The sequence below is a fragment of the Pimephales promelas genome, chromosome 3 (assembly GCF_988280905.1).
Source record: "Pimephales promelas chromosome 3, fPimPro1.hap1.1, whole genome shotgun sequence".
In the NCBI taxonomy this organism is placed as follows: domain Eukaryota; kingdom Metazoa; phylum Chordata; class Actinopteri; order Cypriniformes; family Leuciscidae; genus Pimephales; species Pimephales promelas.
In genome coordinates this window covers 23062079-23080616 of record NC_142771.1, presented here as the reverse complement: position 1 = coordinate 23080616, position 18538 = coordinate 23062079, and the positions used below count along the sequence as shown (strand labels likewise).

At 38.8% G+C, this 18538-nt stretch overlaps 2 protein-coding genes across 3 annotated transcripts; both read left to right on the top strand.

The window, feature by feature from the left end:
• Positions 1-3827: 3827 nt before the first annotated feature.
• hsd17b14 (hydroxysteroid (17-beta) dehydrogenase 14) lies at positions 3828-6892 on the top strand. The gene is made up of 9 exons (XM_039686293.2): positions 3828-4235; positions 4321-4359; positions 4452-4555; positions 4989-5055; positions 5230-5321; positions 5417-5521; positions 5595-5662; positions 5811-5907; positions 5992-6892. The coding sequence occupies exons 1-9, from the start codon at positions 4148-4150 to the stop codon at positions 6133-6135; spliced, it is 804 nt and encodes a 267-aa protein (XP_039542227.2). The 5' UTR covers positions 3828-4147; the 3' UTR covers positions 6136-6892.
• Positions 6893-7623: 731 nt separating this feature from the next.
• bcat2 (branched chain amino acid transaminase 2) lies at positions 7624-17856 on the top strand. Of its 2 annotated transcripts, none has more exons than XM_039686908.2 (11): positions 7624-7811; positions 10552-10626; positions 11136-11336; positions 11917-12027; positions 12178-12297; positions 13341-13504; positions 14273-14415; positions 15661-15746; positions 16417-16557; positions 17332-17406; positions 17505-17856. In XM_039686908.2, exons 1-11 carry the CDS (start codon positions 7794-7796, stop codon positions 17544-17546), a joined length of 1176 nt encoding a protein of 391 aa, XP_039542842.2. In that variant the 5' UTR covers positions 7624-7793; the 3' UTR covers positions 17547-17856. The 2 variants fall into 2 exon arrangements, with proteins under 2 accessions (XP_039542842.2, XP_039542841.2); XM_039686907.2 differs by having other exon boundaries at positions 7710-7811; positions 10978-11336.
• Positions 17857-18538: the final 682 nt, after the last annotated feature.

Here is an 18538-nt window from a genome sequence, read left to right as displayed (position 1 = left end):
ATGCCTCTCACTCATTTTCTCTCTTTTATATTTTTTGTTTACAATTCAAAGCAATATGTTTATTTATCCCATGCACCCCAACAGGAAACAATATAAATAAATATTCAGAATATAAAACAATTCTGAACTTAACCATCCATAATAACTACTTAGATAAATAATCTGAACAGAATAATTATTCAGAATTGTTCAGGACATGAATTAAATTTCTTTCTAAATTTCTAAAGTTCTTGGAAAGTTTTATCATAAATATTTCACCATTTTTTCAATGTTTTTAAAGTAACTTTAATTCTTGTGTAGTTCATTAAAATAGGGCAGCATGCAAATACTCACATTAGGCTTTCGCTTCGGAGCCAAGTTGACAAGGTTTTCACTCTGCTCTTCAATCATCGCTCGAGAGAGTACCATAACAAGATACTGTTCCTGTGTTGGTGTGAGAGCGCGTTCCAGCAGAGGTCGCTGTTGCTGAGAGTGCAGTCTGGTGCAGCCACCGTTCCCCTGGGCGCTTCAACATCTAAAGAGCAGTTTCCCTAATAAAGAGATTCCCTGCACGGGTTTGACGTTACGTCTTTTTAAAGATGTCATTTCACCAATGTGTTTCTGGCTGCGGCCGTTTCCTGGTCCAGTCCGAAACCCACAATCTCTGTCTCACGTGTCTTGGTCGTAAGCAGGCTAAGGTGATGTTCGTTATCGAGTCATGCACCCACTGCGGGAAGATGACCATCGCGATTTTGAGATCAAGACTAAGATACTTGGAAACAGGTGGAGTCCCCTGTGCAATACCCTGATCTGGCTTTGATGCGCACAGGGCAACTTCGGTTACTACACAAGGTGATCTGAGGATTACAGAGGAGGTTCGCTGGTTGAGTCCCCACAGCCCCCCACTCCTCTCATCCATCGCAGGCTGTAGAGCTTCCAGCTGGGGTTGCTGGGCCTTCTCATGGAGGTCCCAGTATCTCATTTGGGGCTCCCACGGATGACCGGATGTCGATTGCTGTATCTGAGGGCTGAATATAGTCCTCTTGAGATGAAGGCTCGGCTGCGTTGCCCCGTTCAGGAAGAGTAGCGTTCTTCGAGTCCGACCCGGAGCTGACTACCATGCTTTCCTGGGCCGTCGCGAGCATTGGGCTTGAGTGAAACCGTGTCCCGAAAGATCGTAGCTTTTTCAGGGCGGGGGATGCTGAACAGCAGTGTTCTGCTCCAGTGCCTTTCTACTCTGAAGTGCACGAGTAGGTTACGAAGTAGTGTAAGGACCCTTTTCTCCCAGAAGCCGCTCCACTGCCTCCTCCGCATCAAGTGGTGTGTGGAGATCCCTCAGGTGGAGGCTACAGTTGCGGTTCAGCTATGCCCGCAAAATGCAGCCATCTGGCAGGGTCGTTCACGTATACCTTCCAAGGTTTGTACATTTTCGGCTGCCTGTTGCGGCCAAGGCTTACAGCGCTGCTGGACAGGCTGCCTCTGCCCTGCGCCATGGCCCTCCTGCAAGTTTACCAGGCTAAGGCACTAAAAGAGCTAGACAAGGTTCTGACCCGGAGTTGATGCAGGAGCTGTGTACAGCGACGTAGCTCACCCTACGGGATACGAAAGTCAGTGAGCGTTCCCTTGGACCTGGTCGACAATGTTCACTTTCTCAACTCTCATCTTGGAGGCCGGCCTCTTTGGTGATGCTGTTGAGAATTTCGCACGGAGCCTCTCTGGCAGACAGAGCTGCGGACTGGGTGACACCTAACACATTCAAAAGATTTTACAATCTCAGAGTGGAGTCGGGATCTACTATAGAGATCTTTCATATATAGCACTGCCTGTCGGTCTGGCCAAATGCGTAACTCCACGTTACTTTCCTACAAGCAGGATGTGGTCTCCGTAGCATTCCTTTCCAGTTGGATTTGGCACTCTTCCTAATGTTATCCAATAGTTTCACTGTTCAGGGTGAATGTAACATCAGTGATTGACATTCTCTGCACACAGCCCTGTCCTACTACCATCCCTAAACAGGTGTGGGGTGACCAGCTGGCTTGCAGTGTGGCACCTGACCAGCTGGCTGGTGCAGTTGTGGCACCTTTCATAGGGATCCCGATTCAACAGTCACTGACGTCTAGGTTTCTAATGAAACCCCCATTCCCTGAAGGAGGGAACAGAGACATTAACGCCTGGTTCTCTCTCAATCTTCCCTGTCGTTGCTCCTCCTTTATGCTTCCGCTCCTCCGTGAGAGATGCGGGACCGCGGTGCGTCTCACAGGTGTAATTCATTATCACTCACGCCACCAGCCTAGCTCTGTTCTCTCGCGTTCTCCAGGCCATAATATTTCCGAACACTGCAATAATTAGTCAAAACAGCTTTATTTCAAAAACAGTTTGTTTGACATGGACATTGTTTAACAAATTAAAGAGGCACGGTGTAAATACATCACAGGCTTAGAAGACGTGTACTATATGGTTTATCCATTTTGCAACACAAACTGGAGGTAAGCAATAGTAATGTGTAGCTAGTTTGATAGCTACAGAAATTAAGATCTCCCTCTTTTCTTTTTCTTGCTGCAGATGAAATGATTAAACTTTAGGACAATCGGTAGATCTGCTTCAACTGTGCGATATAGTCACGACTCACGAGGAGCAAAATCTCTGACATGCCAGCTATCCGACTATCCGATTGCCTCACGGGAGAGGTTACCATTTATCGCCTCTCATTTCCCCCGTACACTGCATGAACACAGCACGACAAACGACGCATGACAAAGCTGAAAATCGCCCCGACCCAAAAAAGAGTCGCACAAGTCAGAATTCGGCTCAAAGTCAGATGAAAATAGCAGTGTATACTGTTAGATTTTGTTGTTGCCGAGCAGTGGGTTGGGTGGCTCGCCAATGTATTAGATTTCTCCAGTACATAAACAAAAGTAAGCTTGACCAGTTCTTGTGGGGAGAAGAATTTATTGAAGGTTAAGGCATTTGAGTAACTTACACACTTAAGTTATGTGTGAGGGGAAAACGGGGGAAGTAGAAAACTTCGGTTTTTGTTTCCATCTATCTCCATGTTGAACTGTTTTATGTGCTTACTGTATCCACATATGATTGTATTTTTATGAAAACAAGTTCATGAACAATATAAGTTATTACTTTGTATAGGATCCCGTTTGAGCCCTAGAGCAGACCCGAGATCTCTCCATTTGTTGAAAGCCTTCCCAATTTTGACGACTGTGACTCCAATTTGGCCCTTTTTGTGGCACTAGACAAAAGTTTTCTTTTCTTTGTCTTACGTGGAGTTTGCGTTGGGGTTTGGAATGAACAAGCCAGTCTCTTTGAATCCATCTTCTACTTTTATCGCTTGAGTTGTCTTTGCTGATGCGGAGAATGGCGGTGAATACACAAACCAGACATAGCCAGGTGAGCGTGAACGCGCATGATGTCACACCCAGCCTCAAATTCCATCCCTAATCCCTCTTATTTATTTTACTGTACAAGATTATAGAGGCAATCGCAGTGATCAGAAAATGGCTCATTTGGCCCAGCATCAGGCCATTGTTTAAGCATGTATGGGTTAGAAAAACGTGTATTTTAACATGTTGCACAATGCACCTTTAAGATGCTTTTGTTTAATTCCTAATAAAATAAATAAGTGACCTTCTTTCAATTAAATGAAATGTTCTCATGGCAGAGCTTACAGACATCCTAGAGTGAAGTGCTAAGTGATATAGCATGGGTTTCTGCCTAGATATATAATAACATTTTGCAAAATACCTCAAAAAGGTTCATTTGCTCATATTGACCTTTGTAGTTTGCACATTGCTTTTGTTTGCAAATCGAGTTTCCTTTGCAAAACAGATCGATTATGGCACAAAATTAAGTCCATAATATCAGGTAGCCTATAGGATATTTCAGACGATTCAGCCAGACTTGGTAAACTGGTTCATTCAGTTCGCCAAAAGAGATTCGAAACAAAGAAGAATCCAGGAAGCGAACTCTACCGCAAGCACGCTCATGTGATATCCATCGGGTGCTACTTCTTCTATCATATGATTTCAGTAAATTACTAACCGAGCTGTCAACTGTAAACGAAACTGTTAGTCGTGTGCAGACACTTGTCATTTTTTTTTTTATTTCCTGCATTAGTAGGCTTCGCATAAGTGGACGCATAGCGTAGGGTAGTGACATGGCTTGTGTTCAGCGGTATGTCAACAAAGTTGTCATCGTGACTGGGGGCACTAGAGGCATTGGAAAGGGCATCGTTAAAGTGTTTGGTAAGGATTTATAGAATATATCTTTCATTAATACATCGAAAGTAAAGGAAGAGTAAATAATAATATTGTCATGTTTGCTTTGCAGTTCAAAATGGGTCCAAAGTTGTGTTCTGCGCTCAAGAGAGTATGTGATAGATTTATATATAGCCTTCTTTTGAAGATAGGTTGATTACAGCAATCAATCCGATAACGTTTCCTTCTTTTTCCTACTATCAGCTGAGTTGCAAGCTGGCCAGTCTATTGAGTCTGTCCTGAATAAGGAAGGGCCGGGATCATGCTTATTTGTGTCATGTGACGTGACAAAAGAGGATGACATCAAGGTGTGCATAGGCGTTCATTGCATTATGTTACTCGCCTCGATCAGTCTCTGTCCTACCCCTTTATCTTCTTTCTCTCAAACTTTACTTTACTTTAATGAATGAATAAAGACTTTATTCATCCATTAAAGCTGTAGCAGTTTAAAGTTTTATGGTTTAATGTTCAGTTTTTTTTCCCATTTTTGAAAAATGTTTCCATTTAAAACTTGAGATTAATTTTGTAATATATAATGTATAAAGGCGTTATAATCTATATGTAACTATACGTATATATATATATATATATATATATATATAATTAAATAATTCTGATTATGTATGATTTTTCATTTTATAATAGCTTATATAAGAACTAATAATTAGAACTATAATTATTTATAAGAACTAAAAATTATATTCTAAATATTGTTTCTTTTTTTCACATCTTACCTTGAAGCTATTAATAAGTGAGACGATTGAGAGATTTGGACAAATCGACTGTTTGGTGAACAACGCTGGGTGGCGTAAGTCAAAGGGTCTTTTTTGTACTTAAAGTTAAAACTTTATTTGTTGTACACTATTGATTATTTTAAACAAGGACTTTTATATTTATTTAGAAAGTAATAATAATTTCAAAATAATGATTAAAAGTAAATAGTCTAATAATACTGATTTGATTTGAATGATACATCATTCAGACCCCCCTCACAAGCCCACAGATGAAACCACTGCAGAGGAGTTTAGAGACCTGCTTAATTTGAACCTCATCAGCTACTTCCTTACTTCCAAGGTACAATGTCAAGTAACATAACACTCTGGTCTCCTTACTTGTGCAGTATGACTGATATTTTTTTTATTTATCTTTTAACTATAACCTCTTGGCAGTATGCACTGCCGTATCTGCGCAAAACGCAAGGAAACATTATCAATTTATCCAGCCTTGTCGCCTCTATAGGCCAGAAAGACGCAGCTACCTACGTAGCAACCAAGGTGAGTTTTTCTGTTTGTGCAAATGAAAGTGATCATCTTGAAGGTAATAGCAATACTTCCATATTTCCACAAGGGGGCGATCACCGCCATGACTAAAGCAATGGCTGTGGATGAGAGTCGCTATCAAGTGAGAGTCAACTGGTGAGTGACATAATTAAGCGGTTCCTTACTTTTTTATTTATATATAAACTATTCATTTATTTTTTATGATCCTACTGAATTACCATCTGTGAACACTGTTTATTAATTATATTTATTAACCCGGCTTTAAATTCAAAATCTTTTATAGCATCTCTCCAGGCAATGTAATGACACCTCTGTGGGAGGAGCTGGCTGGCCAAACCGAAAACCCTTCTTCCACTATTAAGGAGGGAGAAAATGCTCAGGTAAGTGTTCAAAAGGGCAAATGAGCAATAGAAGAAGCTGGTGTTCTGCTGGATATGTTGTAGTAACAACTTTCTACTCAACAGTTGATTGGTCGAATGGGAACGGAGGCTGAGAGTGGATTAGCTGCTCTTTTCTTGGCAGCTGATGCCACTTTCTGTACTGGGATAGATTTGTTTCTAAGTGGAGGGGCCGAACTGAACTACGGCTTCAAAAGCCAAATTCCATAACTGAACAATAATGGAAAGGTCCTTAAAATGATAATGGTTTTATTCCTGCTCTCAGACAGCTTTTTAGATGCTTTTGAGGCAGTGATGCTTCAAAATGCAACTATTTATTGACACAATATGAGATTTTGGTTACATTTTTTAAGGTGCTTTTGTTAAAGTGCAATTATACAAATAAGTACTGTGAGTAATATTAATGAACAACTTGTACTTACTATATGATTAGGGTTTGATTTAGGGTGAATTACTGATAATTATGTATGATGGTTAGGTAAATTTTGTATACCTGACCATTGTTACATTTAAAGCCATCTGTAATTGTTTGCATTTCTAATAGTAACAGAATTTTACTATTATAATGGAGGGGGAGGATGTTATGTTTTGTACACAATTTTAATTAATCTAAAAGCTTTTTAATTTTTATTAATGCAAATATTACAGTAGTTATATATGAAAGGGACCCGAACTGTAATTTACATTACCATGAATGAGCTTGCAAAGAATGATGTTTACAAGTAATCATTTCCAGGCATGTGTGTCACATAATAATCTGATCTAAATCTAATCTGATTTTAACTGTGAAGTGTAATTGAGTGTTTTTTGAAACTTAATAAATGACTCTTGATAGGATGTGATTTCATACTGTTATGTGGTTCATACTGTTCATACTGATACATAATGTTACTCATGAGGGCTATACACATACATTGTATTTCTGCATTTTTTTGTAGGCTACCAATTAAAAAGCTTAATTGTTGTACACATGTTGTCAAATTATTTTACTTATATTAACTAGAAAAAGTATGACAGAGCCTCTTTAACATGTCCAGTGCCACTCAAGGGATTATTCTGAGATAATGTAACAGAAATAATGTGTTCTTGTTCTGAGTCCTTTGACATCAAAATGATACAGCCATTAAAAGAGCTAGCAAATCCTGAATTTGAAAGTTTGAGACAGAAAATAAATCAATTAAATATGCAAATAGAAACTGGGTTTTAGTCTTCTGGGAACTCTAAAGCTACCAACACAGGTGACGGGCTATATATTTATTTGTATGACATCATCATCTGAAGGTATTGACATAAAAAATATTTCTTTGAATTTCTAAAAGCCAATCATTAAGCCGAATTGGACCAACGCCTCACATACTAACCCATGAATGGAATGTTTCTCTCATGACCTTGTTTCACCTCGCTGATTTGACCACAACTCGTTTTATCCAATAAGATACGAGAGATCCGTCACTCCTACCCGAGGGTTAACCCTTTGATGGACGGGAATTGTTTTGTTTGTAATATTAATGTATTTTTAAATTCATATAAAGATGTAATGATATAATCAAATCATATTTATTCAAGTTTATCGAATGAGTGGTCAGAAATATAAAAGTGTTTTACTCATTTAGAAAGTTTCTAGTATCTGCCTTTTGCAGGCTTATCCTAGTGGTATAACAAATAACAGCATTAAGATATTTAGAACAAGAATTTTGATGCGAATATCACACTGACTTGTGTGGAAAAGGATGAGAATAAGCTTGACTGTTTTAAAACCCGAGAACATTTCCGTTGTTCTTCAGGGCTTCAATCCGGAACGCAGAGATCAGTCAATCTGGGGCAGTTGCTCCCACTCGGACTAGTTTACCATTCATCTTTCAGCAGCAATGGCAGCGCTCAGGACGGTGAGTTCAAAGATCAATTCACTTATCTTCGCCACCACATCTCCAAATCATTCTATCAATAATTAATGGCTCTGTAAACACACTCGACGTGTGTCTGGAGTATATTTAACAGAACTGTATTAAGCAGATTTAAGCTGCGAATCATCGACGTTGCAAATCGACAACACTCAAATTTCAATCACCACAAGTGGAGGAGGCATAATTTTTAAGTGTTTGTTTTTATATTTTGGTTAAAACGTTTTTATTTTTTATTTCTCTGAATTTCTGTTTTCAAAAGTAACGTCACCTGCAAATCGCTAATGACTGCAGCTTTCCACGTATTTCCGGATGCAGACTTAACATTCATTAACTGACATAACTGTTATCCATTTATGTTGTCAGCATGTTTTTATTTAAAAAAAAAAATAAAATAAAAATATTACTGGTATTTTAATACTATGAGGCTGTATTTTCAATTTAACTATTTGTTAGATAGAGCTCTTGTAGGCTATTCATTACAGTAGTAGTGACCCATTTCTTTTTAGTTGATTATTCACGGGACATTAGTGTTCCTTTGCTTCTAGTCACAATCCAACAAGTAACTTTTTACTGGTTAAAATTTGCAAATAAAATCAATATGCTTCTGTGACGTATCTACTAATTTCCAACTAGTATGTAGTCCTGGTGCTGGTGTCTATTCCTGTTTTACTTTCCATTAGGTGTTAGTTCTTATTTGTTAGTAACTAATTGTTCAATCTTAATAGATTTTTTTATATTCAACTAAAAGATTATGACTAGTATTCATTACATATGTTGGGGTAAAGATATGTTGACAAGTGAGATAAGAAATCATACTAACTGAATTAGATGGCACTCTCCAAGTAGATACTAAGAAATATGTACTACTACTTTAATCAATAGTTAATACTAGTTATAATTGGAATACTAAACAGTGAGTCGTTTCAACTTTTACCTGGATTCTATCCACATTTCTATTTGTTACCAGAACCATAGGTGTTATACACTCACGTAAAGGATTATCAGGAACACCAGTTTAATTTCTTATTAATGACATTATCTAATCAATCAGTCACATGGCAGTTGCTTCAATGCATTTAGGGGTGTGGTCCTGGTCAAGACAATCTCCTGAACTCCAAACTGAATGTCAGAGTGGGAAAGAAAGGCGATTTAAGCAATTTTGAGCGTGACATGGTTGTTGGTGCCAGACGGGCCGGTCTGATTTTCCACTTCTGCTCAGTTACTGGGATTTTCAAACACAACCATTTCTAGAGTTTACAAAGAATGGTGTGAAAATGGAAAAACATTCAGTATGCTGCAGTCCTGTGGGTGAAAATGCCTTGTTGATGTTAGAGGTCAGAGGAGAATGGGCTGACTGATTCAAGCTGATAGAAGAGCAACTTTGACTCAAATAACCTCTCGTTACAACCGAGGTATGCAGCAAAGCATTTGTGAAGCCACAACATGCACAACCTTTTGGCGGATGGGCTACAACAGCAGAAGACCCCACCGGGTACCACTCATCTCCACTACAAATAGGAAAAAGAGGCTAAATTTCTCAAGAGCTCACCAAAATGGGACAGTTGAAGACTGGAAAAATGTTGCCTGGTCTGATGAGTCTTGATTTCTGTTGAGAGATTCAGATGGTAGAGTCAGAATTTGGTGTTAACAGAATGAAAACATGGATCCGTCATGCCTTGTTGCCACTGTGCAGGCTGGTGGTGGTGGTGTACTGGTGTGTGGGGGATGTTTTTTTGGCACACTTTAGGCCCCTTAGTGCCAATTGGGCATCGTTTATATGCCACGGCCTACCTGAGCATTGTTTCTGACCATGTCCATCCCTTTATGGCCACCATGTACCCATTCTCTGATGGCTACTTCCAGCAAGATAATGCATCATGTCACAAAGCTTGAATCATTTCAAATTGGTTTCTTGAAAATGACAATGAGTGTACTAAAATGGCCCCCACAATCACCAGATATCAACCCAATAGAGCATTTGTGCCCTGGATGTGCATCCCACAAATCTCCATCAACTGCAAGATGCTATCCTATCAATATGGGCCAACATTTCTAGTTGAATCAATGCCACGTAGAATTAAGGCAGTCAAACATAGAAGTGTTCCTAATAATCCTTTAGGTGAGTCTAGTTACTTGACCATACCTGGATAGTGGCTAGTAACAAAGAAGTAAATGCTAATTTAATAAATGTTTATTTTTGTTAAAAAAGGTACTAGAAACTATTGGGTTACTTTCTATTATTAATTAAAATAAATACTAGTTGCAATAATATAGGCTAGTTTTTTTAGGAACTAATGGTCAAGCATCTTTCCATAAGACACATTGTTTGCCAAATTATCTACAGAGTTTAGAGAGTTCGAGACCCAACAGACCGAGCAGCAAGCTATCGTGTAGCCATGCTACATTATTTATTAGGCAAACAAATGCCTAATAAAACATGCAAAGAAAACGAAATAGAAGAGGAGCTTATTGGTGTGTGTCTTAGTTTATTGAGGAAAAAAAGTTCAACTTTCTTTTACTTTTACCGATACACTCACACTCAGGGATTTTAGCTATTTAAAGCACCGTTACTGTGTGACCCAGCTGTCACCTTCTGCATAAATACAGGTATACAGTTGGTACATAACTCAACCTTCACATCTCGTGAGGGCTAAACAGCAGCTGTCAAAAACAACAAATGAAAGGAAATGGTTGAAGTCACACTCTGTTTCTGTGTTTTAAGGCACTAAATGGACGCTTTCTTCATCCTCTCTCCCTGTCATGTGGATCGTTGCGGTTCGTCAGTTCCTCCTTCAAGGTATTAAAACAAACCTGTCGAGCCAGGTTCACGCACCACTTTTTTATTTCTGTTTCACCAGCCTGGTTAGCCTGGGCCTTAGGTTTTTGGGAATTTGTGCAATTATTTCAGTTTTACCTCAGAGTCGGTACAATCACATTTTTGGGGGCAATGCAGATCATTTCCAGACCTGTACATTTTTACGGCTCATCTTGAGTTGCAGTTTCTGAAGTGTTAAGCAGGCCACGGTGTCGCCTTGTGGGATCTGACGTCTCTTTTCTTTGTGCCTTTGCCCTCTTGCACGCTTTCTTTCTTCCAACAACCCCCTTCCCTTATTCTCACTGCAATTTAATTGAATTCAATTTCTATAAGAGCTTGACTGGCATGATGAATCCAGATTCATTTTTCAAATGCATGTGCAATCAATGATAATGAATAAACACCTGTCCACATGCCTGCTGTACTCCCCCGCCCCTCTCTGTCTTTTCGTTTTCTCTTCCTCTTTTTCTCTCCATGTTTGTTTGTGTCAGGCTGCAGATCTTACTATAGAGAGGAACCCTGTACTGAAGCCAAAGCCGGACCCTTCAAGCCTTGTGTTTGGTAAGCAGTTTTCAGACCACATGCTGACCATCAATTGGTCTGCTGCAGGAGGATGGGAGGCACCTCAGATCAAGCCTTTCCAGAATCTGTCCCTTCATCCTGCTTCCTCAGCCCTGCATTACTCCATAGAGGTAAGGGAGTGTGTGAACCACGTGGTTCTTAGCATCTTTTTCTCATTTAGCCAAAAACTCCTCTGTTTTTACCTGAATCCTGTCAGATGCTCCGCACCAAGACAAAATTTAGAAATATAATGCCTGCCCTGCACAATTGTTTTTCTCTATATTTTAATTGCAATTAAGTTATAAAGGTACTTATCTCATTTATTATTGTCTTTTATTTCATTTATTTTTATTGTTTTTTGTGTGTGTGTATTATAATTCATAATGTTCTTTTCACACATTTTATAAAATATCATTGATTAATATATAGTTAATTATCCAGCTCAACAATGAAGGTTATGTGCAGTACCGCTCAAAAGTTTGGGGTCAAAAATTAATACTTTAGTTTTATTCTTCAAGGATGACTCTTATTTAAGTGACCTCTTTTTCTAATGCTGAACTTTCTTTTCATTGAAAGAATCCTAAAAAAAATTAATAACCATTATTAATAGAGTACCAACAATATATATATATATATATATATATATATATATATATGTATATTTATTTATTTATTTTTCTGAATTTTTCTGTTCTTCTGTTTTATTCGCAGCTATTTGAGGGCATGAAGGCCTTCCGGGGAGTAGATAACCATATCCGTCTCTTCAGACCGATGTTGAATATGGAGCGAATGTACCGGAGCACTGAAAGGAGCTGCCTACCTGTTAGTCTTCATCTTATCCTATTAGGCGTTTACAGACCTACTTTAGTTTATTGACTGATCATGTTCTTTGATATTATCACATTTCAAGTGAGCCAATCTGTGGACTGTATCTCTTTCCATCAACATATTCTCCCTGTCTGTCTTTTCTAGTTGTTTGATAAGGCCGAACTGGTGAAGTGTATCAATAAGCTGGTTGAGATCGACCAAGAATGGGTTCCTTACTCCACAGATGCCAGTCTGTACATCAGACCTACGTTTATAGGAACTGAAGTAAGAAACCTTAAATATTCAAATATACACTCACCGGACACTTTATTAGGTACAACTGTTAATCGGCCAATCACATGGCAGTACCTCAATGCATTTAAGCATGTAGACATGGTCGAAACGATCTGTTGAAGTGAGCATCAGAATGGAGAAGACAGGTGATTTTGTATGTGGCATGGTTGTTGATGCTAGATGGACTGAGTTTTTCAGAACTCTACTGGGATTTCCACGCACAACCATCTCTAGGGTTTGCAGAGAATGGTCTGAAAAAGAATCAATGAGAAAATATCCAGTGAGTGGCAGTACTGTGGGCAAAGAAATTCCCTTGTTGATGCCAGAGGAGAGAAGAGAATGGTCAAACTGGTTTGAGCTGATAAAAAGACAAACAGCAACTCAAATAACCACTCGTTACAACCAAGGTTTGCAGAAGAACGCACAAACACATCGAACCTGATAGGCTACAGCAGCAAAGAACCACTCCTATCAGCTAAGAACAGGAAACTGAGGCTACAGTTCACACAGGCACTCCAAAATTGGGCAAAAGAAGATTGGAAAAACATTGCCTGGCATCAACGGTTCAGGCTGCTGCTGGTGGTGTAATGGAGTGGGGGATGTTTTCTTGACACACTTTGGGCTCCTTAGTACCAATTGAGCATTGTATCCTCTGATGGCTGGTTCCAGTGGGATATCGCGCTATGTCACAAAGCTCAAGTCATCTCAAACTTGTTTCTTGAACATGACAATGAATTCACTATACTTAAATATCCTCCAGATCTCAACCCAATAGAGCACCACTATTGGGATGAGGTGAAACAGAAGATTCACATCATGTATGTGCAGGCGACAAATCTGCAGCAATTGTGATGCTATCATGTCAATATGGAGCAAAATCTCTGAGGAATATTTAAGAAATAAGGCCGTTCTGAAGGCAAAATGGTGTCCAAACCAGTACTAGCAATGTGTACCTAATAAAGTGGCCAGTGAGTGTAATGTTGAATGATTTTGGTCTTTTCATCTTTAATTTTGACCACCCTTCTTTTTTTCAGCCTTCTTTAGGTGTGTCTCGAGCTGGTCATGCTTTGCTCTTTGTCATTATTGGACCCGTTGGACCTTATTTTGCAACTGGAGCCTTTAGTCCGGTGTCTTTGCTGGCAGATCCTCGATACGTTCGGGCCTGGAGGGGCGGCGTTGGAGAATACAAGATGGGAGGGTGAGACTTGGTCACATGTATATACCTCATTAGCATACGAGCATAAACATTGTATGAGTGGTATAATTGCGAATAAAATGAAAATATTTATGAAAAACCATTTTCTCTGGTTTGTACTATTTCTACTATTATTGAATGAGCAAAAGCATTTCAGATGTTACTTATTTGCATTAAACTTGTATCCAGTTTCTCATTATTGCAGGAATAGTAATGCATTTTCTCAATTGTTTAAATGGTGAAGTCATGAATTGCAGAAGAGCAGTTACACTTCGGCTGGAGATTTATTTGTTTGTCACTATCCATTGCCCTTTGAATGGTTCAAAGTAAATGTTGTTGTTGTTTTGCACCAATGTGGAGTCCTAAGAGTCGATGTTCACATTCAGGTCATTCAGAGAATTTCAGCCTTGCGCAGGCTGCATTAAGCTGGTCATGTGCTTATGTGGATTGTTGTAAATCCTCAGCGGTTTTCTGACCCTTCACACTAATACAGCTCTGGCTTCTGTTTATATTCTGTATCTGTCTCAACTCTCTCACCAGTCCTTGTCTCACTGTCCCATTAAGTATTTGAAGTCCACTTTAGCAAAGCTTTTTGCTGCTGTCTTGTATTGTTCAGATAATGTGTAGACAACATGTCTGTTTATATTATGAATCAGTGTTTTCACTCTTTGTTATAAACTTCTTCCTTTTCAAATGTTTGGTTTAAACATACTAACCCATTGTTTTTGTGCCTTGACTGCAGCTCTGTAATTGTGGTTTTATGGTTCCCAGTAACTACGGACCGACAATCGCCGTTCAGAGCGAGGCGGCCAGGCAGGGTTGCCAGCAGGTCCTCTGGCTGTACGGAGACAATGAGGAGATCACTGAAGTCGGAACCATGAATCTCTTCATCTACTGGACCACAGAGAAAGGAGGTGAGAGTAGCTTCTACAGGGTTTCTGAAGGTCGTAATTCACCCTTACACAAATTAAAGGTATCGTTCACCCAAAAAAATTAAATTAGCCCATGATTTACTCAGATCCAGGAGGAGGAGTCAGATCAAGATCCAAGGGGTGGAGATGGGTAGGATTAGGGTTGGGTTTAGGCATCAGGGGGCGGAGTTGGGTAGGTTTAGGTGTATATAAGGTGGGAGGAGTTGGATCTGGACTCCTCCCCATGGATTTCATGTTCTGCAGTGAGAACCATCTCAATAATTAAGCAGGGCGGCAGTGGCTCAGTGGTTCATGTTGTAGTCCGTTAGCAAGACACCTAACCCCCTATGCTCCCAACGAGCTGGATGGCGCCTTGCATGACTACCATGTGAATGAGTGAGTGAATGGATGAATGTGAGGTAAAATGTAAAGCACTTTGGTGGCCATTGGATCTGTGAAAGCGCCATATGCAGTCCATTTACCATTAAAGCTCAACTTGTGATTGTTAGAAGTAGCGTAAATATCAGCAGTACGTCACATTACTCGCATAAGTTTTCTTTTTAGGGGTAGGTTTAATCTAAGGGGATAGAATATACAGTTTGTACAGAATAAAAACTATTATGCCTATGGAGAGTCCCTGTAAACCGTGTGTATAAAAATACCTTACAGGGTTTCTGCAGTTCCTGTCCGAGATAGCAGGAAGTTAAGATATGCAGGCCCAGAAATGTCTTGAAAATGAATAATGTCTGAATTTTTAACATTATATTCATTATAGAAATCGAAAATAAGAGCACAAGAGCACTTATTTTTGTAATCGAAAATAGAAGTGCTCTTCTCTAAAATATTTACTTTGCTAGAACTTCTTCTTTGTTTGTTTAAAATCTGTGTTTTATTTTCAATCCTTATTCAATAATCACGAAGAATGGAAAATCTATGGAAATGCATTTATCAAAAGGTGTGGGAGCCCTGGAGAGACAAAAAAGTTGACAAAAAAGTGTTAAAATCAAAATAGATATTGCTTTTGGTTTATTTCTCACTCTCAGAATAGCCAGGTCAATTCAAGTTCATTGCATTGTGGGATATAGTTTCTCATGCTGCGAGCCCTGCTGTATATTTTGGCAAGATGTTCATTCAGTTGATAGTTGACAGTATTGAGTATTCCATGTGGAATGATGATGCTTGTCTCCCCCTGCTGGCGATACGTACTAATGTATCTCAATCTATTTGTTGATATTTGTGTCTTTGTAGAGAAAGAGCTCGTCACCCCTCCACTTGATGGCGTCATTCTTCCGGGAGTCACCAGGCAGTCGCTGCTGGACCTCGCAAGAGAATGGGTGAGAGAAGTATGAAAAAATGCTGAAGAAAAAGTGAAATGGAGAGTTGCTTACAAGTGAAAGGGATTTTGATCAGGGAAGGAAAATTAGATCTATCTATTTATCTATCTGTCTATGTATCATATCTATATAATCAAAAGGTTTGCTTGATTAAAGAACTATATTTATACGCTAATAACAAAGTCAACGATATAACAATGATACATTAAGGACATGTGCCATGCTAACACCATGCTATTCTTTTAAATACTATGAAAATACCATAGTATATGCCTCAGGAGCCCTTTTTTGACCAAAGAACAATTCTTTTTCATTTTTGGTTAATGCATTTTTCCAAAAATTTTGCCACAGCATGCATATATATATATATAATATGTATGTGTATATATAAATTATTATTTCAAAAAAGTTTTTTTCAATATACCATTTCAATATTAGAAACTTTTTTTATTTCAGGTGCATAGACAACTAAAAACATAGACATGTGTTTTTTGTCAGAGAGCCAGGTGTGGCTCACGATTCAGTTTCCCAACAGCTGGTATATGACTATGGTAATCGTTCCATAGCATGTTATTTAGTTTAGTTTATCAAGTACCAATATGTCTGTTGTCATACCTGTGTCATGATTCCACCACAGTACGATTTGTAACGGTTGTGTTTCTTTTTTTAGGGGGACTTCAAAGTGACAGAGCGCCAAGTATTAATGCAGGATCTGATAAGCGCTTTAGATGAAGGACGGGTTCTGGAGGTGTTCGGTTCTGGTACTGCGTGTGTGGTGTGTCCAGTCGGCAGTCTGCTCTACAGAGGAAAGGTAACAGGAAATGCACACTTCGGCTCTCTAATGCAAATGTCCACTGAATGCATTTTTACAGCTAAATAAAAACATTGATAATTTATTTTTACCTAATAGGAAATTTGTTTCCACCGCAGATGCGTACATAACATGACACAAAAAGTGTTAACTTATCATAACACAATCAACAATCAGACATATCACAAAGCATAAGATGATGTATCAATGGCCGATTTCCTATGTATTTAAAACTAATATAGCTACAGGAACAAAACTCTTACTACACATAGGTAATCTATACCTATGGTCAGAAGGAAGGGGAGTGAAATATTGATGGAGTGGGTGGTTTAGGTTATTTAAGATTTGATGTGCTTTACAGAGCGTGAATGTAAATACACTGTCCGATTTTACTTGATATATAGGTTATCTTTTGGCAGATTGGTAAATGTTAACGGTGCTATAGATGACTAAATATTTATTATGAATTTCTTAAAAAAAAAAAAAAAACTTTAACAACACATGGGCAGATCATTTGAGCGCATCTGATGAGCGTCATCAGTGAAGTATGAAGTGACGCTCAAGTGATCAAGTATTCCAATATATAAAAAAGCTTTCATTCGATTCGTCTGTCCTCCATTTTCCACCCAACAGCCTTTCCTCGCATCCTACAAGGGGTGGAGCTGAGACGTGAGGAAAGGAAATGAGGATACACCAATAAGAATTGAGAAGCACCCCTAGAGTGTGCTGGCTTAAGTATATTACTAAATTTATTAAACTCTTTTTTTTTTTTAGACCTACCAAATTCCTACAATGAAGAACGGTCCAGACCTTGCCAAGAGATTCCATAAAGAGCTCACTGACATCCAGGTAAAATCCTGTTACTTTTGGAATTACTCTTGAATTCATAATACATTCATAATTTTTCTTTTCCATCATAAACTTCTGCTCTGTTTCTCCATGTACAGTATGGGCGCACTCAGAATGACTGGGCACCGCTGGTCTTCTAACTGATCTCATGCAGGTTTCGTGTCTAAAACCTCTCATCTCACGTGTTTGTGTGGACTAGATTGACATGGGTGTTATTCTACAGTAGCAACAAACTTTCTAAACGGAAAACCACCTATTAAATATTTAGTCTTTCCAAATGACTTTACATCCTGCTTGCACTAGAAATCGTCCTGAAACCTTTCAAGCACAATCGTCATAAGCCATATACAAGTAGCTATGTACAAAGGCACAAGCAAATATGTTCTCCTTGATGTAGTTGCTGGTCCTGTCTTTAAAGGTTGTCTTTTGTTTTTCCAATCAGTAATGCGTTCACCATTTCCTAAAATAAACGTAACTATCATCATTTTATATTGAGGGGTAAGAAATCAGACATTTGAGAAGGATCAGACTTCAGCACATATTGATGTTAATGTAAATGTTAATTCGCTGAGGCTGCTTGTTTATTTTGTGCAATGTAAGAGAACACACTGTCATGCTTTTCTTACTATCAAGGGGACATTTGGGGGCATTTATTCATATTGCTTCCATTTAAACCCGTTTTCTTTTAAAATACACTAAATTGATCTTATGTCCAAAATGTAAAGAAACTGTAAATGATCGTATATGTTTATCTAGAGGAGGATGCTACTTAAAGGACAATACTGTATATTATCACCAGATTTAGACGATTTAAAACCGTGAGCTGAGCTTCTGCACGCACAAAGGGCTTCAGGACAGCCCAGACATAGCAGCTCTAGAAAGAAAGTTGATGTGATAATAATAGGTGATCATCACTAGGCTGTGTGTGTTGACTATATGTTATCTGGAACAGCAGTGTGACCTTTACATGTGTGTAAAATATGTAATGTTTGCTGAACATGTAGAAATGATTGGTTTTAACTTATTTCTGGTGTCATTTTAATGGTTAAGGCTAGAAGACATCGGCTGTCTTTTTTTATTCTTTGTGAACAGAACACCCTCTTATTTCATTTTTTGTCTTCATTTTAAACTT